The 23648-nt window shown below is 44.7% G+C and overlaps 1 protein-coding gene across 4 annotated transcripts in view; it reads left to right on the top strand.

Annotated features, from left to right (window-relative positions):
- The window catches only part of NUP93 (nucleoporin 93), a 166848-nt gene extending 162766 nt beyond the window's left edge, over positions 1 to 4082 (top strand). Inside the window, exon 22 of one of the 4 annotated variants that reach the window (XM_075009042.1) lies at positions 2797 to 4082. In XM_075009042.1, coding sequence (XP_074865143.1) covers positions 2797 to 2907 — 111 coding nt within the window. In that variant the 3' untranslated portion in view covers positions 2908 to 4082. The remainder of the gene's footprint in view (positions 1 to 2796) is intronic. The other 3 variants (XM_075009041.1, XM_075009044.1, XM_075009043.1) reach the window with 3 other exon arrangements.
- Positions 4083 to 23648: the final 19566 nt, after the last annotated feature.

Here is a 23648-nt window from a genome sequence, read left to right as displayed (position 1 = left end):
CCGATACAGTTCTACTTGTTGATTACTTCACTCACCACTGAAATGCAGCCACCCATGGGGCCAAATGTGTCTGCACAGCAACTTTATGCAACTGTTTAGGGAGAGCAGAAGAAAAACATTGGCTGTGGTAGAAGGGGCAGGTGTGATTCCGCAATGGAGCACAGCGGGTAGTCACCTGATTTGGGATTTGGCTAGCATACTATGATTAATATCCTATATATCAATCATTTTCCTGCCATTGTAGAGACCCTGGGTATTCGTGGCATACAACAGTTTAGGCTCCTGGGGACTGAAAGGCCTTTGGGTCAGACTCAAATCAGCTGACCAACATTACGGAACCCTGGGCTTGAGCACCTACATGGTATCTTAATCCTCTGTTAAATCTTGTCTCACCCATGCTCGACCCCAGGGCTCCAGTGTCCACTATGTAGTGTGCAGATCTGATTTAAAGTAACTATAGTCAAGAGTTCCTAGTGCCGCCTCTTGCCCTGTGAAATGTGGTGGGACCATGCTGCACTGTGGGATGTCTTTACTGCCCACCCTGCATGTTACCAGGAAACAGCTGGCTTGGCCAAAGGCTTGAGCTGTTTGTTCTCCATTGCAAACCCAGGCAGCTCTGTGACAGTGTGCTTGCAGAGCAGTGATGAGAACAGAACGAGTTAGCGCTGACCTGAGCTGCTGCCCTGGGCCCCTGCCCTGGGCCCACGTGGGGGCTTCCATTTTCAGCAGAGTGGATTGCAGATTGTTGGGATGGAGAGAATTAAGGAAATTGTCCCATGGAATTGTGTGATATTTCTGACTCCTGGTCAAGTGGGGTCTGCATCATTTTGCAGCACAGTAGGGCTTGGACCCTGGATCCAGGCTTAACTCAAGCTCCAGTCCTTCAGCTTTGCTGATTCCTGGCACCCTGGGTTAGCACAGTTACAGTATAGATGCACCCAGTCAGTAAAACTCAACTGGTTATTGGACTCAACTGAGGACTAGGTGTGTGAAATTTAATAACTTGTCACATACAGGAGGAGGGTCCCTTCTGGCCTTACATTCAATGAAATAGATGAACTAACCTACTATTGCATAAATTGCAGAGGGATCTGAGTGACTGTAGAGTGTCAGAACCTTATCGTTGCTTCACCATTAGGAGGTCACTTCAGCTGTACATTGCCCCTTCAATACACTGCTGCTCCCTTGAATGGAAGTGTGTCTGTATGAATAACCAGCAGTACTGCTTACGTGGTTTTGGGTGTGTCTCGTCCATATCGAAGTTCCTAAAAGTGTTACAAGGAGGAGGGAGAAAAATTATCCTCCTTGGCCTCTGATGATAAGACAAGAAGCAATGGGCTCAAACTGCAGCAAGGGAGGTTTAGGTTGAACATTGGGAAACGTTCCCTGTGAGGGTGGGTAATTACTGGAATAAAGTGCCTCGCATGGTTGTAGAATCTCCATCATTGGTGATAGTTAAGAACAGGTTAGATGAATATCTAACAGGGATGATGTAGATGGTCCTGCCATAAGGGCATGGGACTGGACTTGATGACCTCTTGATGTCCCTTCCAGTTCTTGTGTTCTATGATTCTATCCATATCCTGCCCAACATTGCTTAACTTGTGTTGGATTACCAACAGGACTGCAGCACCAAATCAAAATGTAGTGATGTGTTGCAGCCATGCTCTCTGGTTTTGCCTAGTGCCATCCTACCTGTTTCCATTCCATTGGCCAAGTAACCTGTTTAATGTTGTACTGAAAAGGGATAGTCTTGCCCAGACAGGGTTAAGGAGCAGTTGTAACAGCTTCCATCTACACAATATGGTTCAGTATCTCTGGGGTTTGTGAATCCTAATATCGTGCTTCATTTTGCTGTTCTTTAACCATTGATTTGCCACACAATCATGGTTAGTTCAACTTCTCACTTCATGCAGCAGATTGAAGAATGATCTTTAGTCCCATTATGTCTCTAAACATGTAAATGTTTCAGTTTAACTATTTAAGGATACTTCATGTTTAAGAGGAAAACTTTACTGCAGGCTCACAAAAGCCTCTTTTTCCAGCCTCTTATTTATTACACACAGCATATGGCAAAACTTACCTTGTAACCAGGAAACATTCTCCAGCTATGTGAATCATTTTTATGCATTTTTTTAATGTAGAAAATTTATGAAAAATAGTTTTGCATTCTACAGTTGCAACATAGCATCCTTATAGCTCATGTCATGTTTTCTGTCACTGTGTATGTGGTTGACTTTTATAGGCTGATTCTCAGCTACAAGTTTCACTGCCGTGGCAGAGTGAAGCAGTGTAATGCACTCTTCCAGTGTGGTGTAAGGACCTTAGTGTAATGACAATGAAGACCTAAATGTATGTGCAGTGTGGCTGAATGCTTTGTGCTTTGAAAGTATTAACTGTCTCATTGCATTGATGTGATTTTTGCATTTCTCAGTCTTTTTCTTTTCTTTTAATCTAAAGAAGAACTTTGATATGGTGACGGAAATCAGTAGGATTGTTCTTCCAGCAGCGTAATACTCTGTTGCTGAAAAAGTCTTTTGTAGGGAAATATTTCATCAATAGGATTTTGAAATGAATGGGTGACTCAACGTTTGACAGTCACAAATAATTGGATTTCATTGCTAAATGTAGAGAAGCATTGTTGGAAGAGAAACAGCATGAAATCAAAGTTATCTGTGCCTATTTGATTTGGGAATGTTTAACATACGAGTCCATAAATGAACCACTGTTCAGAGTAGAATGATGTTTTGAGGGACCTAATTTAACGTAACCAATACTTTTATTTTTATTTCTTAGCAACTCCGATCCCAAGCTCGTGCATTGATAACATTTGCTGGAATGATCCCCTACAGAACATCAGGAGACACAAATGCAAGACTGGTGCAGATGGAGGTCCTTATGAATTAGCGGAGATGCTTTCAGTTGGAACTGTAGCATCCAATTCCTGTCATTAAATCTATAAGAGAATAGGCCCAATATCATTTTGTATCCTGTATTTTTGTTGATGAAAATAAATTTTTTTTGCGTTCTATTTGTTTTTGACATCTTTTTATTTTCCTTGATTTTTTATTCTTTTATTTTAAACTGCTTTATAGAAAAACATGCTTCAGGTAAATGGGCCATCTGGCGAGAGATGTAATACAGGTTGCACTCTGGTCCATCAACATCCCTCATCCAGCAGGACTGGAGGTGTCCCTGGACCAGAGAGCTGAGGCAGGAGGGCAAGCAGCTAGCAGCCTCTCAGAGGAAAGTGAAGCCAGGGCCAGAGGTGGTGTTTCTGGCAGCCCCACGGTGGCCTGGAGCCAGAGCACTCATGTCCCCTGGCAGCCCCAGTGGGGGCCAGAGCACTGGGGCGAGCTGCAGCCAGAGAGCTCGGGGAGTTACATCCGGAGGGCCAGTGGGGGCCAGCCAGTGACCAGCAGCATTAACCTTCCCTAGTCTGGCAAAATCCCTCAGTTGGGTCTACTGAGATCCCAAGGGTGATGCACTAGGTAGGCGTAACCTGTACCTTTTATTTTTAGAGAGATCAATAAACTACTATGTAGCACAGTTAGGAAGTGAGTGTGGAAGCTTTAAATGGCAATGTTGTTTTCTCAGAATCGAGCATTTAATAACTGTATATCTTGGAAATCTTAAACTTGTGGGATTTCTTTTAAAAATGAAGGTAATTTACAAATGAAAATGTGCATATGTACCTTGCATTATACAACAGGTGCTGTACATAGCATGCTGTTCTCTCATGGATAACTATGTACTTTATATACTCCCGTTCAGCTTTACATAGACTAGCTAGGCTTGGCAGAATTAATCTGTATTTCTGTATAATTTTGATGAATAAAGTCAACGTTTATTTTAAGTAATTTTCAATTTTTATCCTTTTAAATTTCCACAGTTGCAGGACACTGAGTTTTAAGCATGTTTTTCTATTGCTATCTAGTCTAAATTTTTACAGTTCTAGGAAATTCCAGAGGGATCAGACAATAATTATTTAATGACCTTACAGAGAATCAAAGCTTTCTAATGCAAAGTTTAATACCTTGTCAAAATGTACAACGTAAGTAGCCTTAAATCAAACTATAATAATTTCTGAAGCCGAATTTTCCTTGTTTTGCTTTTCTGTAAATTTCGATGATCATCAATGGAAAGATTTGTTCATGGGTTGGTGTGTATGGGGAAATTGGCATTTACCAGCATTTTATTGATAACAATCTAATCCTCCCAAGCCTGAGGCTAGGTAGCATAAATTAACATGTCAGAGTAAATTTAAATTATGAGACCAGATTTTGAGCTCAAGTAGGCTGATGAAGTCCCAATCCAGCTGCAGTGAAGCCTGTGCAGGAAACAGTGAGATTACCAAAGAAAAATGGAAGTTATTGTAACTGATTCAAAATGACTATTTCAGAAAAAGATTAGAACAGAAGAATCTGACTGACTATCAGTCACTTTATGGCAGTGCTTTATTTTGTTTACAAATAAATAAATACATAAATAAATAAAGGAGCCGGTACTCAGATGACTTTCCGCCCTGCCCTCCCCAGCCAGTCCCACAGCTGGGGCTGCCGAGGTGCTGGTACTTAGTACCAGCACAAAAAAAAAGCACTGCCTTTTAGCCAGCCAAGACTACAGGTTGCCGTGACAGTTTACCACAAGGGTAGAATGTTAGAGATCTGACAGAGGAAGACCAGAATGTTCAAACATGGGTGCCTGAAGCAGGCTATAGTTTCTGTGGTAGCAAATAAATTCCCACAATTCCTACTGTACTCAGAGAGCACTGGGTGCTTAATATCTTTGGAAATCTGTGCCTAGGGATGGATTGCAGATGACTGTACTTAGGCACCCAAATTTGATTATGCTGGTTGAAATGTGTCATTAGGAAGGCCCAGGGATTCGATTGTATGAAACTCATTGTGTATCGCGATCTATCCATCTTAAAAATGGGATGGGATGCATACTACCTCTTAGCCTTTTTGTTCCTGATCCTCCATAGCACTTACTGTGTACCTTTTCAGATCACTGAAATGTCAAGAAATATATGGTGAAAAACACAGCAGGTGTGTGCCAGAGGGACAACCCAACAGTGAAGAGCATAATGTTTAGAACAAGCTTTCCTATTTCAGTGCCCAAGCTGGGAAGAAGTAATTTCCCATTTTGCACAAGTGTATGATGTATAACGTATGTAGGGAGAGAAAATAAATACACTGCTGGGTGCTGTTCTTATGAAATATTGGGTCAGATTTTTCTAACTGCCTTTTACAAAGCCTTTGTTTTATATCTACTTTTATCAACTTTTCTTCGCTTGACAAGCAACCACAAGGTAGCATGAAGAGGAAGACTTGGTCCTCAGGCAAGCTAGACCATGGCACTAACCTGCTAGAAAGATGACTGTTACTGGTATTAATCATGTCCGCAGCACTACAGACGTACATGACAATGTACAAAATAATGCACATTCTCTGACCTGAAGAGGATACCGTGTAAGACAGGACAGGAGGCAGCATAAAATGGCAGCACAGGTAAGGGAGGGGATGGTAAGATACCTGAAACAGTGTTGGAAGATCACAAGAAGTCCTGTGGCACCTTATAGACTAACAGATATTTTGGAGCATAAGCTTTCATGGGCAAAGACCCGGTTCATCAGATGCATACCAGCTACCTGCCTTCATCGTAATTTCATCGGGAAAAAATCATCAGTAGTCCAACAGACTTTAATATTTCTGTTTTGTTCCCCATTTAGTATGTTCTGCTAGAGAACACAGTGTTGTAAACCACATAAGAGAGGGAGGCGTCTTTTCTGAAGCCTGCTGTTTAATAATCATTGAACGAGTTATTTCACTTGCGTTTTTTCAGGTGAAGTCCAGGCCCCTCTCTCTTCCTATTCCAATTCTCCATCTGTTTGTTTGCCAGCAAGTGCATAACAGTCATTAGTCCTTAGTCATTACTGTATTCTGCCGTATATGATGTTGGACCTGAGGAAGCTTGCCTTGTCCTGAGGGAAGTTCTGGAAGAGACCATCGTGCAAGGAGGAGGCCTTTTCCATGGAGGGCCTTCTCATTTACAATTTTGCCCCTTTGGGTATTTGCATTGGTGCATTCTTCATGGGATGGAAGACCTTCTCTTGCTTGTTTCTAATACTGTAGTCTCCAGTGCATGTTTATCTTGGTGGCTTGTGTGTTATGTGTTCCCACTCTGGTTAACTATTAAGCCATGTTATTTTACTGGTGTAATTCTGTTCTCAAATTTGGCTGATTAAAGGACTCTTGGTCTGTTACAGAGCTAATGATTTTTTCCCAATGCTGTTCTGTTAGGGTGGTGTTTCAGAGACATCCAAGGAACATGGGGTAAGTGGTAGATGTGATATATTTTGATTTTCTGGAGGCTTTTGACACAGTGCTATGACAGTCTCACGAAAATTACAGAAATGTGGTGTAGATGAAATTACAGTAGGGTAGGGTGGGTGCCCAACTGGCTGCAAATCCTTACTCAAAGCTACTTACGAATGATTTGTTGTCAAAGCATGAGGCTGCATCTGCTAGGTGGTCCCACAGGGGGTTAGTTCTGGGTCTAGTACTATTAAATATTTGTATTAATGGATAATGGAATGCAGAATATGTTTAAAAATTTGTGGATGATGCCAACCTCTTGAGCATTCTGGAGGCCAGGATTAGAATTCAAATCAACATTGACAAATTTGAGAATTGGACTGAAATTTAGTGCAGATGAGTTTTTTTAGTAAGGAAAAATGCAATGCATAGCTACAACTGGTTACACGGTGTTCTTGCTGAAAAGGATCTGGAGGTTGTAGTGGAACACAAACTGAAAATGAGTCAACACTGATATAGTTGCTAAAAAGCTAATATGATTCTGACTTATATTAGCAAGAGTGTCATATGTAAGACATGGAAGGTAATTGTCCCACTCAGCTCAGGACTGGTGAGGCTTCAGCTGGAGTTCTGTGCTCAAGTCTGTGTGAAAGATGTGGAAAAATTAAAGAAAGTTCAGAGGAGAGCAAAAGGGATATCCAAAGGTTTAGGAAACCCGGTCTATGAAAAAACATTTTAAAAAACCCAAATTTGTTTAGTCCCAGAAAAGAAGGCCAAGGGGGCACTTTAGAAGGAGAGTGGTGATTAGTCCCTGGAAGGGAAGACAAGTAATGAGATGGCTCTGCAGCAGCTAAGAGCTAGGTTAAATATTAGGAACAGCTCGCCAATGGTAAAAGTAGTTAAATTCTGGAAGAGAGACTGGGGAATTTCTGTCACTGGAAGCTTTTAAGAACAAACTGCAAGAGGGAGGTTTGCTGGGTCTTGCCTCAGTGAAACAGCCAAGACTCCACAACTTTTGAAGATCCCTTGTAGCCCTAGATTGGTATGATCTCACATCCTGAACACACGCCCACTGATAAGCGATGGGGACAGAAGGCAAAGGAAGCAGTTGCCCTGGAACTCCAGGTGCCTCCACTGCTACCTTGACAGTGGTGGTCAGAGCTTTGGGCCCCTTTGAAGTGTCATGGCACCGCTGTGCCACACAGCTCCAAGCATGTAGAGGGAACCAGAGCTAAAATCTGAGCTGCGCTAAGGCCAAACTGCCTTTGGCCCTCCCCCTTCCTCCCTTGGCCCCACCCTTTCCTGGGTGCAGAGCCAGGGCTCCCTTCCACTTTGCCTCAGAGCCCACAGTGGCTGTTGGCCCCACTGCCTGAATACAAAATTGCCAAAAAACCAGACCCATTGAAGCAGACAGTGAGATGTGCACAGACGGACAGGCCACCATGATGAATAAATTGTCAGTGCAATACACTGTTGCATTTCAGGCTACGTTTGTAGGTTTCAGATAGGCTTAAAGCCGGGCTATTTGGTGATCTTACCTATAGTCCAGATCGAATCTCCAAGTGTAGTGGGATGGCCTTATCTCATGAGTACACTGCTATCTTTGTAAATCTGCCCTTGCGGGAAGCTCATGGACAATTGTGGCTGTCTGTGTGGTTTGCCCACGTTTCCAAATCCCACCTTCCTCCACTGAGGCGGTTGATATCACTGAGGGGAGGACTCCACAGACATAAGTGAAGAGCTTTGGCTGATTTCTATTCCCTTCACTTTTTACAGGCCTGGTTGTTCTCAGGGAACTGTTCTCAGTGCAGGCTGTGCTAATTCTTGAACAAGAAATCTCCTTTATGTTCCTGGGACAGGAGGCTCTGCCTTGTTCACTCTTTTGTATTCTGTATCTCGTAAATCTATCTCTGGTCTGCCACAAATAAGTGCTTTGCTGTATAGAGCTGGGCATACGCAGTTTTGCTGCATCAGGGCCTTAGTGACTCTCCATCTGTTTCTCTGCTGCAGCTGCTGTAAGCATTTGATATTAAATAAGTCTTGCGATTACAATTTTCTTCTTAGCAAAGTGGGAAGTGTTCAGTTTGTGCTCTCTTGGGATTCTGCTATGTAGAAAAAAACTTTTTTGCTTTATTCAGCTGGCCTATTTTTAGCTTTAGCCATTCCTAAGAAGTTCTGTGTAAACACCTTTGGTTTCAATTCTCTCTGCCCTTGCCCTAGTTTCCAGTTGTTTATCGCTGTGTTCTGTGTTCAGCTGCCCATGGCAGGAAATGTTTGCCTCTGTACCATTGCTCACAGGTGTCCTAATGTGTTTGTTTACTCTCTAGTTATTGAGTCTTTAGTGAGGAGGCACAGTAGTTTGTAATACAGGTTGAACCTCTTTAATCTGGCTACATCTGTAATCTGGCATGATTTTAGTTAGCTGGACGACCACTTATGGTGGGCGTGACCAAGTTTCCTGGGGTCCCACAAAGTTTGTTTACAGCCACCAGTCCTGGCTCTCAGTGTTCCGTGATGTTATTTAGTTGTAATTTACCCCTAAATGTCTTCTAAGATCCCAGTAAGCAATGGGAGTGTTGATAATGTGCTAGACAATATTGACCTCCTGTGGTCCAGCAAATTCTCCTGTCTGGAACTGGTTAAGTCCTGAGGTTGCCAGACGAAAGAGGTTCGAACTGTATTGCTAATTTTCTTCACATATTTTCGTTTGCTGATTAGTTGGTTGGGATATTTTAGTTTCCTCATCTAATTGCTCTGCTCTTCTCAAATATAGTCCTCTCCTTTTCTGAGACATGGTATCCAGTGCTCTGGCTACAGTCTGGTCTCAGCTGGTAGAACATGGTATTATTCATCACAGGGTGGGTATCGGAGCCACATGTTGGGTCTGTTGCTCTTCAAACTTCTACTGTTCTATACATATCCTGTAGGGAACAATCCTGTGCTGGTTCAGAGATGGTCTAAATGATCCAATAACCCTTTTCCGTCTTTGTTCTGATGCTAACTGATATTTTAAGAGGAACAATATCAGTTCTACCTGAAGTGTAAATGAGCTGTCGTTCGAGGTGGTATTATGGTGCCCTAGTTCTCCACCATTCTGGTAAACTTCAGGCCTGTGATGTTGGAGCAATGCAAGTGGAGTTAGCCTGATCTTTTTCAATAGTCCTTGCATAACAGCATCCTAACACAGGTGGTGTGAGTGCTGGTGGTGGCAATCAGCTCATGTTCTCTCCATTGTTAAATGTGACTGTCTAAAAAAAACACCATCTAGGCCTGTTTTGTCTTGAGAAATGAAGACTGAAGAAGTAGTGAAGGAGAGCTTTATAAGTCTTGAACTATGTTATGGGCTCTTGTGAAGAAGCTGGTGATCAGTTGGTCTCCATGTACACTGTAGGTGGGAGGAGAATTGGCCTTAATCTGCAGTGAGGAAGATTTAGGTTAGATGTCAAAGAAAGCTTTCTAATGATATGGATATTATTAGAATAGGAATGGAATAGGCTTCCAAGGGAGGTTATAGAATGCCTATCATTGGAGGCTTTTAAGAACAGGTTAGACAAATATGCGTCTGAATATACTTGCTTCAGCACATGGGGATGGACTACAGCAGTGTTTCTCAATGGCCACTCTGTGGGCTGTTGCTGGTCCCCGAGATCCTGCTGACATAATTTGGGAAGGCAGCAAACCAGTCCCTGGTATCAAAAATGTTGAGAAGCACTAGACTAGAGATGACCTCTTGAAGTCCCTTCCAGCTCAACTTTTCTATGATTCTATGAAGAGCTGATGCTGGAGCGCTGAGGCAGCATGGTCATGCTTTTGCCAGGGTCGTCGTGGTAGCACTTTTCTAGGAAACAGGAATGTAGGAAGTTTCTAAATGGTACAAATTTCCACTGGCCAAAATACTTACCTAAACATGCTGATGTTTCCAGATCCTCTAAGTACTGAGGTAAGGTGCAGTTTGGCCTAGCCTACGCTACCGCAGGCCATTGATCTAAGAGATGCAGCTTCAGTTCCGTGAATGGCATACCTGAAGTCAGCATACTTAGGTCTACTTCCCATGGTGACTTTGCAGCGGTGAGTCTATGGCAGACACTCTCTCATTGACTCAGTCTGTGTTTCTCATTCTGCAGGTGTACCAGAGTCGACAGGAGAGCGCTCAGCTATCAATGTATTGTGTCAAATCAAACACTGCCAATGTAGATGTGTAGCCATGCCCTTATTCTCTGAAAAGTGACTGTGGGGTGTTATTTTTTCCATTGGTGAGACAAAATTTGCTGCTGCTGTAAATTGGCAAAACTCCATCGAAGTCAAGTTGTGCTCATTCGTATTGGAGAATATTTGCCCCACTAGTCCCCAGTGATGTTTGCTCAGTAGATAAGTGAAAGTGTGGTATGAGGCTTTGGAGGTTTCACTATCCACACTGCAGACTACAGCTGGAAGCTGACACTACAGTGAGAGTCTTTCTGGCTCCCTGCCTCATCCCCAAAGATTTTTGAGTTGGAACTTAGCAGTTCCAAGGATGAGTCTCAGGAGTCAGTTGAATGCACCTGAGTTTTAGTTGTGTTAGATCTTGCAGTGAGCAGGGGTGGCCGCTCCCTGAGCAAGGGGGAGAACCCTTCCCTGAACCCTGGTGGACAAAACCTAGCCCCGCCCCCTCACCTGACCAGAAGACAGGAGGCGGGACTACCTGTATAAAAGCCTTAGCCAGAAGCTCAGTTGGGCCCCATCCACCAGAAGAGCCAGGCTGGGAAGGTGATCCAGACCTGCAAGAAGTGGTAGACTGGCCAGGACCACTGGGCCCACAGTTAGACCGCATGGAGGAAGAGCTACCAGCCAGGACATTCTACCCAAACGCAGAGGAACTTGACCAGCCACCCAGCAAGGTATGATCTAAGGGGGAGTTTTGGAAGTGGCCCAGGGGTAGCTGGGTGAGAATGTTGCGGTGTGGATCTGCTGCTAATAGGGCACTGGGCTGGGGTGCAGTGGAGTGGGAAGGCCTGTGACCCCCTGGCACCCCTAACCTGGGGTTAGCAGTCTCCCCTCCTTACTGTTATAGGCACACGCCCGGGTCTGCCAGCCCTCCACCTTGTGAAGACCTTACCCTGAACTGGTTGTTTGGACACACTATTAATCACTTAATGGCTTGTGTATTACAAAGATATTTTAACACCAGATTACAAAGGGGGACCTCTGAACTGGAATTCTTTTTGAAGTTTGCTGCCTATCACCATGGACTCAACAAGGATCTCAATTATCTTAAGCGTTAACAAGGACAACTTCCCCTCCTTTGATATTCGCCGTGATGGCAGCATCCCACTTAACTGACACTCCACAGAGGGCTTTTTTCTCTTTTCCCCCTCCCCCATCCTTCCTTCCTTCCTGCTTGTTTACCTGACTCCTCAGTTTTTTCCTCCATTTTTTTTCTGTCAGTAATGCTCCAGAGCTGAAGAAGTGGGTCTGTCCCATGAAAGCTCATCACCTAATAAATAATATTGTTAGTCTTCAAGGCACTTTCTTTGTTTGTTGCCCTGTTCTGAACCACGGCCTGGGCCTGGCAATTCTACACTAACCTGTCATTTATTTATTGCCCTGCCCAGAACCAGGGGCATGGTCCTAGTGAGGCCTGAGTGCAGTTTAAGTGCACACTAAGCTCTTGCTGGCTGAGATCCCTGAGCACCCTCCCGAGCCCCAGCATTAAACTTTGGTGGCTAACAGGTGCAAAAACAGTACATCGCTCTGTTGAAGTAAGTAGCAGAGTTATTGTGCAGAAAAATGCCATTTTAGTCCTCACATTTCTGGTTGTACTGTCTCTCCAATGAAACATCTGTCCATTTCTTGAGTTCCGTATAATGGGTCTTAAGGCTTCATGGACTTAGTTAATTGACAAAGCAGAATAGACTGCTCCCGCTGTGAATGTGTGTGTACTTAAGGACATTTTAACATATGTTTTTTTGCAGGGGAAGGATGATGAGTTTACATAGGGGGAACGTTTTAGCAGAAATCATCACTGAGTATTTCTAGCATGTTACTTGCCCAGTAAAAGAACAGATATGAATGCAAAAACCCTGCTTCTCGCTCTCCCGCTGCCCCAGCATTTGTTTCAGCTAGATAAGGAGTGTTTGCTGGAGCTACATAAGCTAAATCATGAGTTATTTCTGGCTGTCAAGATCCCTGACCTGCAGTCATTCCTCCGACTGGCTGAAGGCCATTTGTGGTTAACCTGCAGGCCGCTGCCTTTCAGATGTGTCTCCTGGTACTGCATGGAGTTTAGCCTTGAGCTGTAAGTAGAAACATTTGCCTGAGCTGGAGCTGAGTGGAAGATCTGCCCTTGGTGAGAATTCTTTGCTTCTGCCAATGAGGAGAAAGTCCATTTAAACATATTTCCAGGATGTTTTCCTGTGTTCTCCCACGAAGTTTGCTGAGGTCAGCATAAGTTCAGTACAGCTCCTCAGAGCAGTGCGTTTTTAAGTAACGATGCAGACACTCACCGCACAGTGGGTGTTTCTTTAGAAGTGTTTTCAGGTTGTATCGTGATGCTCAGCTACTGAGAGAGTGGCCATTAGAGCCGTTTAACAGAGTCGTTCCCAGGCTGGGGTCCGTGAGGGTACTGCAGAGTGTCCATGAAAAAAGTAAAAGATAAATCAAAATGATCATAGAAAATATGTTTTTTAAACAAATTACAAAGTTACAATCAATTATTTTTAGATGCTCTTCCAATGATGATATTAATGGCTGTCCAAAAATCTATGTTGTAGTTTCCTTTTTCATTTAATGAAGTGTACATAGTGGCTAGAATAGGCTTTGATGGGGTCTGTGAACAATTTTTTTAAGGGGGTGATCAGGCCTCCATGCTAGTGAAAAGGTTGGGAACCACAGATTTAAAGCTTCTCAATTAAAGGCCCAGACCACAGCCCATAGATTTCAGTGGGGTTAAACACATGCTGCTGTGCTTATGAATGAGGGGTTTGATGCTCTTTCTTCTTTGTGAGCAGCCTGGCACTACCGAATGCACTCACAGGCAGGAATGCAGAACGCCAAGTGGAAAGAGAGCCTCATCTGGAGAATCAGCTTCACTGTATTTTGAAAAATCCGTCATGTCATTTGTAAATACCTCAATAGCAATTTTATATCCTATTCTGTTACAGGAATGTCCTTTGCAGCTACATCACCATCTGGTAGAGCTATGAGATAACTGTTGCTGTGTACCAATGTTGAAGCAGCATGGGGATAAGGTTTTGTTGCAGTGTTATAATGTTTTCACCTCTGTGGTTCTGTTCTTTCGCCACAGTCCTGGCTGCTGAGAGGAAATGGGTGTAGTACAGTTTGTTTCACCTTTCTTGGTGTAGGCTCCTTTCCTGCCTGTGACTGGAGATGCTGGTAAATTGATCCTGCCGGATCTCTCTGCTCTATGGTCTCCACATTGTCAGATATAAGTAGCTACGGCAGACCTATCGATCACACTGAGGCTTTGTCTACCCTTACTGACACAGTCAATCTACTTCAGCTACAAAAATAGTGTTGGTGAAGTCGACATACCATGGCATCTTGCATGGGGTACGATCAACAGGGGCTGCTCTCCTGTCCACATTGGCTACTGTTCCTGTCTTGGTGAAGTACCAGTGTCTGTGGGAGTGAGCTCGGAGATTGATTTATTGTGGCTATAGCAGACACGATAAATCAATGACTGGTGGATCAATCCCTGCAGCATCGATCCACCACATAGTGCAGACAAGGCCTGATAGTTGTAACACAGTATAAATTGGGCGTCAGCGGTGGTATGCTGCCTCTGTGCCAGTGTAAGGGAGGGGAGAATCCAGTTTATAGGCACCAGAGAGACAGCGAAGGGCCCTGAAGGACAAGCTATGGCTTGCTTACCAGTCACCAAAGGAGAGAAACACATTTAAAAATGTTCGTAAGGTTATGTCTGCACTACACAGACAATCGACCCAGTCAAGTTCAATCTTCCAGACAGTTCAATTTCACGTCACTAACCAGGTGCATGTAATTGAACTCCAGAAGATCAACCCTCAGCGGGTTGATCTTTTGCATATTCTAGACCAGTGTTTCTTAAACTATCTTCCATGGAACACTGGTGTTCTGCGAACAACTCACAGGTGTGCTGTGAGCATTTGGAAATACACACTGACGGACTATATTTTCTGGTATTGAAACCAGATACAATGTTACTCCTTCACTGCTATCGTACCTGATTAACTTACTTCATTGTGGTTTTGCTGTGTACGTTGCTGTTTGGGGTTTTTATGAAGAAAACGTTCATAGGCGTTCCACATAAAAAAAACAAACCCATAGTTTGGTGTTCTGTGGTCTGAAAAAGCTTAAGAAACACTGGTCTAGACATACCCTAAGTGAGAGACTGCTGTTCCCACTATAGCTTTGCTAAGCCGCTACAGTGACTCCTGCAAGCACATGGCTGGGACCCATGCTATGGGTTTGCTCCTTGTAGAAGATGAAACAGCACTGAGCCGCTGCTTTTAGAATGAAAGGTTAAATCCGTTATGTTATTAAGCTTTGTTTCAATATGCTGAGCATCCCCCTCAGGGCAACTCCCAAACTGCTCAGAAAGAGAAACCCAGAACCTCCCAGGTAAGTAAGCCATTTCTCCATGGGCTGGGGAGGAAGAAAAAGTGATTGTTCTTGCTGGATCTATTTTTAAATACTTCCTAAGAGTGGTGCTCAGATCCTGCTGTGATAAGATTTGACGTCTAATTCTGTTCCATTCTACTCAGACCCTCCTCCCTGTGACATCTGAAAAGGGAAAATATACAACTTGTTCAGCCAGGTTCTCAATATCTTAGAGGTAAGAAAAAATGGCCCAGGGCCCCGTCAGAGTTCCCTGCAGTTTCTGACATTCAATTGCATCCTGCACTGTGTATTTTTCCATGCTCAGGCCCTAGGTATGTGTTATTGGAATGCAATACCTCTCTGTTCCTGAACGGTCCATATCCTCTTCCCTGGTGTGTACTAGAGATGGTCAGTTAAAACCTTGTCCTGATGGTAACAGCTCAGAGAAATAAACTGCTGGCAGCATGTTCAAAAGCAGCTGTAGCTAAAGCACCGAAATGTTTCTTCTTTTAAAACCAGATTGAGGTTCATTTGTTTATATTTAAGAGCCCTAATGGGCCAAAGGAAGCCGCATGGACTGAACAGAGGCCCTGCAGCAGCAGTATGTTGGCATCTCTTCACTCTGTGAACGAGGCTAGTTCCTCTGGACTCATTGCTTGAATGCACTGAGTATAATGTTTAGCCTTTGATTAGAGTCGCTTAGATGGATTGCCCCAGCTGTCTCCTGGCATGCAGCCCAGTCGAGCCGGTGGGCTGCTGCTTGGTGAACGGCTGAAAGGAATTCTGCTGTTGTGTTCAACTGTTTGATGCCACTGGGTTGCTGCTCTCTGGAGTAGAAGCCAGCCTTGGAAAAGGCTTTAGGGCAGGGGTCGCTAAGCAGTTAGGGACTCAGAGCCAAAATAGCTGTGGGTACAGTGCAAAGAGCCATGTATTATATATTTATTTTTATTTATCTACAGTAAATGCTTTCATACCCGGCAGCCCCAGGACTGGGAGATTGCTGGATATTCAAATATCCTGGGTGATAAAGAGGCATACCTAGCAATGCATAACGCTACAGAAAAGCGGGATTAGATATTAAGAAACAAACAAATGTATGCAGCGTACTTTATTTACCAACAACGGTAGTATCATGCATTCCGACCTTACACTGTATTTGCTGTATTATTTGTATTTACTCTCGCTATACTGTACTTATAAACGTAACTAAAATTTACTTATGGTTAAAATGCCGGTTATTTGAGAATTCCAGATGATAGAATGGTGCTTAAGACAGAGTTTACTTGTGTCCATCTAGAAGATAAAAATAAATATGTAGTATGTGGCTCAATGCTCTCAACCTCTCACTCCTCCAGAGCCAGGCACCCCCAGCCCCCCCTCCGCTCTAACCCAATCCCCCGCCTCTTCCCCAGAGCCAGGCACCCCCAGTCCCCTACACTAACCAGTCCCCTCCTCCCCTGCAGAGCCAGGCACACCCAACTCCACTGCTCTAACCCAATACCCACGCCCCTGTCCCCCCCGCTCTTAATGCCTAGGTTTCACCAGCCTAGGTTTCACCACATGCTTCTCCCTCCAGGCCCTGGGGTGCATGTGCAGAATTGTAGTAAGCAGAGTTCATTGCTCAAAAACCCTTGGGTTGGCCACCCCTGCATTAGTGCTTAAGCTGGACCAGGGCAAATGCTTTCCCCTTCTACAAAACAAAGGCTAGCTCCAGATGCTGTTTTCAGAAATTACGCCAGAGCGGGAGGAGCTGCCTGGTGAGATGCCAGCCCAAGGCAGAGGTACAGTAGCTGTGGGGGTTTGCTTGAATATGCTGTGACCACAGGAGGGGTCGATTGAAATGTTTCCTCAATCACGGCTGATGCTGCCCTGCATGATGTAACTGAGACACTCTTTGCAGAAGTGTGGAAGGATCCTGGACTCTCAGGATGGTATAAGGTATTGTTGCTGCAGCTGGTGTTGTGAATCAGGCCGACAACAAGCTCATCCTACTATCCGGCTATTTCACGACACCAGGGTTGCATCATACCACTCAACTTCTCTACGCAAGCGGCATCATGAGCCTTCCGCATTCTTCTACCACTGCTGTGACAACTTTGATCCTACGCCTCCGGGCTCCAGATTCAATGTACAATGGGAAAAGCCGATGCCTGTTATGTTGCTAAAATAAAGCCCTCCCTACAAGGTGTCTGTGCTTTCTTGGTCTGGCGTTCATTTGAATGGATGATCCTGCAGAAGGAGAGACACTGATGAACTACAGCTGAGGGATGCCCAATGCAATCTAGTCAGGAACATTTGTAGGGAAAGGTTTTATCTCACTTTGGGAGCCCTGCAACCACCTCTTGGTTGGAGGTCTCTTGGTTTAAAACAGAACCTTTTATTTACCTTGGACCATGTCTGCAGTTCTGGGAAGATCGACCCGGTCAGGGTTGATCTGGAGTTTGATTTCAAGCGCCTGGTGGAGATGTACAAAACTGATCTGTCTGGGGGAGGCAGTCCACCCTGTAAACAGGAGCATTTCTCCCATTGACCTCCCTCAGTGAGGACAGACCTTAAAGTTGCCTGTAGATACGTCGATTCTAGCTGCGCAATTGCTGTAGCTAGAATTGCATATCTGCAGTCAACTGCAAGGTCTAGTGTAGACCAAGCCTTAGTGGTAGCAGTTGGCGGTGCTAAGATGGGGTAGTCATGCATCTGTTTCGAGCTGTCAGTTGCCTCATCAGTCGAGAAGGCATTTGCTTTTGACCTAAGGAAGAACATGAAGTGAACTAAGGGCCTGCAGCAGGAGTTGGCTGGCATCTCTTAACTCCATGGATAGAGGCTTGTTCTCCTGGACATGCTGCTTAAATGAACTAGGTGTTGCATTTATCCCTTGATTTAGTGTCACTGAAGTAGCTTATCCTGACTGCTCCCCGGCACGCAGCCCAATAAAGTGCATTGGGCCAGTCTTCAAGGAGCTGCTGAGTAGAATTCTACCGTAGTTTCTTGAGTCACTTAGGGATCTTAAGTAGTTTTGCCCACAGCTCAGAGGATATTGTCTGATCCAGTCACCTGCTCCAGGACAGGCATGTTCCAAGGGCTTTGGCTGAATAACACTTTCTGATAAGGAACCATAACAAAATCTGCCGCTCCTCATGCAGTCTGCCTTACAGCATGCCTGCCTGCACCAATGCTGTTGAGGGGTAGAGATTGCCCCCTCTGCTATGCATGGCAGGGTGCTGAACCATTACCCTATCCTTGAAGTCACTGGTGTGTGTGGCTCTTTGCAGAGGTACCTCCGCAGCCGCTGTCCCCCCAGTGTTAAGCATCCACAACCACTTCCAAACAGCTTAATTAAAGGGGATTTTATTAGCAAGTGATCAAAAAAAAAGACAGGGAAATACCAGCCTTGAGATTGATGCTCTGACAAGCACAGCTGGGTAGGAACAAAGCAGGGGACTGGAACCTCACAACAGAAGACAGTGTCTCAAATTAAAAGCCTTCCTTCTGATAAGTCCTGTAGTGAAGGGACGACGTGTTTGTTGCTCTGGGTCATGTGCCCTGGAAAGGGTCAGAGTAACTCACTGCCTTTCTTTCATAGGGCCTCGTTTCCTAGTGCTAAGCCTCCAATACTCAGCTTCTGGGGGATGTGCCTCTCATAGAGAGGCTGGTCTCTTCCCAAATGGTGGCAAAGAGAAGTGTGCATCTCTCTTTTGGAGTTCCCCCAAGATCTCTTCCACTCAGTTCCCCATGAATTCAGTTCCTTTAATTGCCATACAGTAAAGCTACAGTGAGTTGAGCAGACCCAGGCATAAAGGAATGGCCATAGGGTGAACTGCAAAGCCCAAGTTACACAGCAGAATTCTTCCTTTAGATCTGGGGTGCCAGCCACTTGATAGGTTGGGTGAAATTTCATAAGGAGGAGGCGCAGCAGGATCGGCTGGTGGGTCTCAGGCTCATTAAAAATGTTGAAATCTACTCCTGAGTTTGTCTATGTATTCACATTGACATACCTATTAATGAAGTGTTTACATTCTACAGGCTTATTTTCTTCCATGTGTCAAAAGGGAATTTCTTATATGAACACAACTGAAATTCCCATTGGTTTGGGTGACATTGGACCAGGGCGGGGGGCCCTTCTAACCGAAGGGATGAAAAGTGGAGCCCAGTGTAAAAGGCTGGCTCCCTCCGCCCCACCTTGGATGCATTACACACTACATTGCATTGACTGGCTGATATAGCAAATGTTTTGGGATTGGCTTGGCTGTAAGAACTGATCCCTGTACAATGTGTTCTGTTGGCACGCTGGCTATACACTTCCTCCTTATCTTATACAGTATATGTTCTCCATTGTCACCTTGCCCATTGTAAATGGTTCCCTGGGGGTTTGCCTTTATCTTGGCTAGTGTGGACATTGTTTCTAGCCTGCTGATCCATTTAGCTCCATATTCCGTCTCCCAAGAAATGAGGCCTCATGGATGTCTAATTACTTATGTCAAGCCAGGCCTCCAACCTTCCAGTCAACAGCTTGGACCAGATATGTGCAGCTGGAAATGTCAGCATCTAGAATCAAACTGTTATGTAGCTTTCGTTCAACATTAGGCATTCACATCAGTTTACTCAGAGGAAGACTTGGTGTTCATCCCTACTGAAAACACTATGGTAGTGATCTTAAGAAAAAAAAAGTACACATGGACCATCAATGTAAACTTAAATCATAGCTCTTTGGAGCCTGACCATGTTGTGCTAGGTGCTGTACAAATCTGCAACGCAATCTCTGTCCCAACAATTTACAAGCTTCCCATAAAGACAGATTTTCCGGGGGTACTAAGGTCACTTATTGCTTTTGAAATAAGAACTCAACATATTAGCACTGTCTAAAAAAATCATGTTGATGGACCTGGTTTGTTAGACTGATCTTAAAAACAGTAAGTTTGAACGAAGCAAGCCAGGGGAGCACAGTTTTCACAGCCTGTGATTTTTCCTTTCTGGAGAGCAAAACCTTGTTTGGTTCTCAGACCATACCCAACACGCTTGCATCTGGGCACCTTCCAGCCATGCATCCAGTACCATAACTAGTATCAGAGCCTTGGACTGCAGAAAAACAGATCATGACTCCCTCTGGTAACTGATGGGCAGGATGCCCTGAGAGGCTCATACGAGTAAGAAAGGAGTCCAGGAGACCTGGCTGGATTTTAAAGAAGCCTAAATGAGGATACAGGAACAAAGCCTCTTAAATGTGCAGAACGAATAGCAAAATAATAGCAGGAAACTTGCTTGGCTTAACAGAAATCTTGGGTGAGTTTAAACCCCAAAAGGAAGCTTACAAGAAATGGAAAGGTGGACCGATGACTAGGGAAGAGTAGAACCACAGGCTGGAGCATGAAGGGTGTAATCAGTAAGCCCAAAGTGCAGTTGGAATTGCAGCTGGCAAGGGATGTGAAGGATAACACAACAAGGGTTTCTACAGGTTATGTTAGCAACCAGAATGTCAAGGAAAGATTGGGACCCTTACTGAATGGGGAAGACAACCTAATGTGGAAGAAGCTGAAGTACTCAATGCTTTTTTTTGGCCATGATCTTCATGGCTATATCTCCCAGACTGTCGCACTGGTAGCACAGCCTGGGGAGGAGGTAAGCAGCCCTCAATAGTGAAAAGGACTAGTTAGAAAAGCTGAAGCAGCACAGTTCCATGGGGCCAGATCTAATGCGTTCAAGGATGCTCAGAGAGTTAGCTGAGGCAATTGCAGAGCCACTGCCCATTATCTATGAAATCTCCTGGCAACTGGGGGAGGTCCCAGCCAATTGGAAAAAGGCAATAGTAGTGCTTATCTTTTTTTGAAAAAAAATGGGGAAGAAGGGGAACTACACACCAGTCAGTCTCATCATCAGTCCCTGGAAAAATCACAGAGCAGGTCCCCAAGGAATCCGTTTTGAAACACTTGGAGAAGAGGACAGTGATCAGGAACAGGCAACACATTCACCAAGGGCAAGTCATGCCTGACCAATCTGATTGCCTTCTATGATGTGATAAATGCCTCTGTGGATAGGGACATGATATACCTTGACTTTATCAAAGCTTTTGCCAGTCTCAACAGTATTCTTGCCAACAAGATAAACTAGTATGGATTGGATGAATGGCCTATAAGGTGTATAGAAAGCTTGCTGGATCACAGGGCTTAACAGAACCATCAAATGGCTCAGTGTCTGCTTGGTGATTGGTATCGGGTGGAGTGCCCCAGAGGTAGGTCCTTGAGCTTGTTTTAGTCAACATCTTCACAAATAATCTGGATCATGGACTGGTTTGCACCCACAGCAAGTCCATAGAGGACATTAAGCTGGATGTGGGGGGAGAGGTAGATACACTGGAGGTTAGGGATAGCTTCAGAGTGACCTAGAAAAACTGTCAAGTATCAGAGAGGTAGCCATGTTAGTCTGGATCTGTAACAGCAACGAAGGGTCCTTTGGCACCTTATAGACTAACAGAAAAGTTTTGAGCATGAGCTTTCGTGAGCACAGACTCACTTCATCAGATGCTGGTCATGGAAATCTGCAGGGCCAGGTATAAATAAGCCAGAGCAAGGCTGTGGATAACAAGGTTAGCTCAGTCAAGAAGGATGAGGCTTACTACCAGCAGTTGATCTAGAGGTGTGAACACCAAGGGAGGGGAAGCTGCTTTTGTATTTAGCCAGCCATTCACAGCCTTTGTTTAAGCCTGAGCCGAGGGAGTCGAATTTGCACATGAATTGTAGCTCAGCAATTTCTCTTTGGAGGCTGGTCTTGAAATTTTTTTGCTGTAGGATAGCTACTTTTAAGTCTGCTACTGTGTGGTCCAGGAGATTGAAGTGCTCTCCTATGGGTTTTTGTATATTGACATTTCTGATATCTGATTTGTGTGTGTTTATCCTTTTACGTAGAGACTGTCCAGTTTGTCTGATGCATATAGCAGAGCGGCATTGCTGGCGCATGATGGCATAAATTATATTGGTAGATGTGCAGCTGAATGAACCCACGATGGTGTGGCTGATCTGATTAGGTCCTGTAATGGTGTTGCTGGTGTAGATATGTGGGCAGAGCTGGCAACGAGGTTTGTTGCATGGATGGGCCCTGAGTTAGAGTGATTGTGGTCCGGTGTATAGTTGCTGGTTAGGATTTGCTTCAGGTTGGCAGGTTCTCTGTGGGCAAGGACTGGTCTGCCTCCCAAGGCCTGTGAAAGTGGGGGATCATTGTCCAGGATGGGTTGTAAATCCCTGATGATGCGCTGTAGAGGTTTTAGCTGAGGACTGTAGGTGATGGCTAGTGGTGGTCTGTTGGTTTTTCTCTTGGGCTTGTCCTGTAGTAAGAGGCTTCGTGGCACACGTCTGGCTCTGTTGATCTGTTTTTTCACTTCCTCAGGTGGGTATTGCAGTTTCAAGAATGCTTGGTAGAGATCCTGTAGGTGTTTGTCTCTGTCGGACGGGTTGGAGCAAATGCGGTTATATCTTAGTGCTTGGCTGTAGACAATGGACCGTGTGGTGTGTCTGGGATGGAAGCTGGAGGCATGAAGGTAGGCATAGCGGTCAGTGGGTTTATGGTACGGGGTGGTATTGATGTGGCCATTGCGTATTAGCACCGTGGTGTCCAGGAAGTGGATCTCCTGTGTAGACTGTTCCAGGCTGAGGTGGACTAGAAAAATTGGTGGACTGAGGCAAAAGTAATCTGGTGAGGTTCAGCAAGGACAATCACGAGGCCCTGCACTTAGGATGGAAGAATCCCATGCTCTGCTATAGGGAGGTGACAGCAGTTATCCAGAAAAGATGAGAAGCTGGATATGAGTCAACAGCATGCCCTTGTTGCTAAGAAGGCTTATGACATATTGGTCTGCATTAGGAGGATCATTGCCAGCAGACTGAGGGAAGTCACTCCCCTCTATGTAGTACTGGTGAGGCCATATCTGGAGTATTGTCTTGTTCTGGGCCTACTACAGAAATGATGTGGACAAATTAGAGAGAAAATCCAGCAGAGGGCAATGATTATGGCTGGAGCACATGACCTATAAGGCACGCCTGAGACATTTAGGCTTATTTGGTCTATAGAAGAGAAGACTTGGGGGGGATTTGATAGCAGCCTTCAACTACTTGAAGTGGGGTGGCTCCAAATAGGGTGGAGCCAGACTATTCTCAGTGGTGGCAGATGACAGAACAGGAAGCAATGGCTCCAACTTTCAGTGGAAGAGATTTAGGTGGGATATTAGGAAAAAACTATGTATCGCCTAGGGAGATGATACAATCTGCACCCTTACAAGTTTTTAAGTCCCAGTTTGCGAAGCCCTAGTTGGAATGATTTAGTTAAGGTTGGCCCTGCTTCAACCAGGGAGTTTGGAGCAGATGACTTTGAGGTCTCTTCGAACCCTAATCTCCTGTGATTCAGCCAAATGGACCGTGCCATTGGAATAAAGTAGAGGGATTACCCGTTAGGTGGCCCTTCACCTGGTTAGAGTTACTCTTTCAGTAGCAGTGCTGCTATTTAGGATAGACAGATGCTCATGAAGCTTCTGGACAGGCTTGTGATGGTGATGCTGTGCTAAGCCAAGACTAAGCCTGATGCCTGCCCAGTGCAAGATCCCTGGCACAGTAGAAGCTGTGACTTGGTATGCAAGAGGCAAACAGCTGGATGCGGGCAGCTTAAACTCTGCATGTTTTCTATGTATGTGGGACATGAACTGCTGAGGAGTTAGAGGGCAAGGAAGAGAGGCACCATTAAGACATGTTGCTGCGTTTCACTCTTCCCTCC

The sequence above is a fragment of the Carettochelys insculpta genome, chromosome 14 (assembly GCF_033958435.1).
Source record: "Carettochelys insculpta isolate YL-2023 chromosome 14, ASM3395843v1, whole genome shotgun sequence".
NCBI classification, from domain to species: domain Eukaryota; kingdom Metazoa; phylum Chordata; order Testudines; family Carettochelyidae; genus Carettochelys; species Carettochelys insculpta.
The sequence above is the reverse complement of the archived record's forward strand: the minus strand, read 5'-3'. Positions and strand labels throughout refer to the sequence as shown.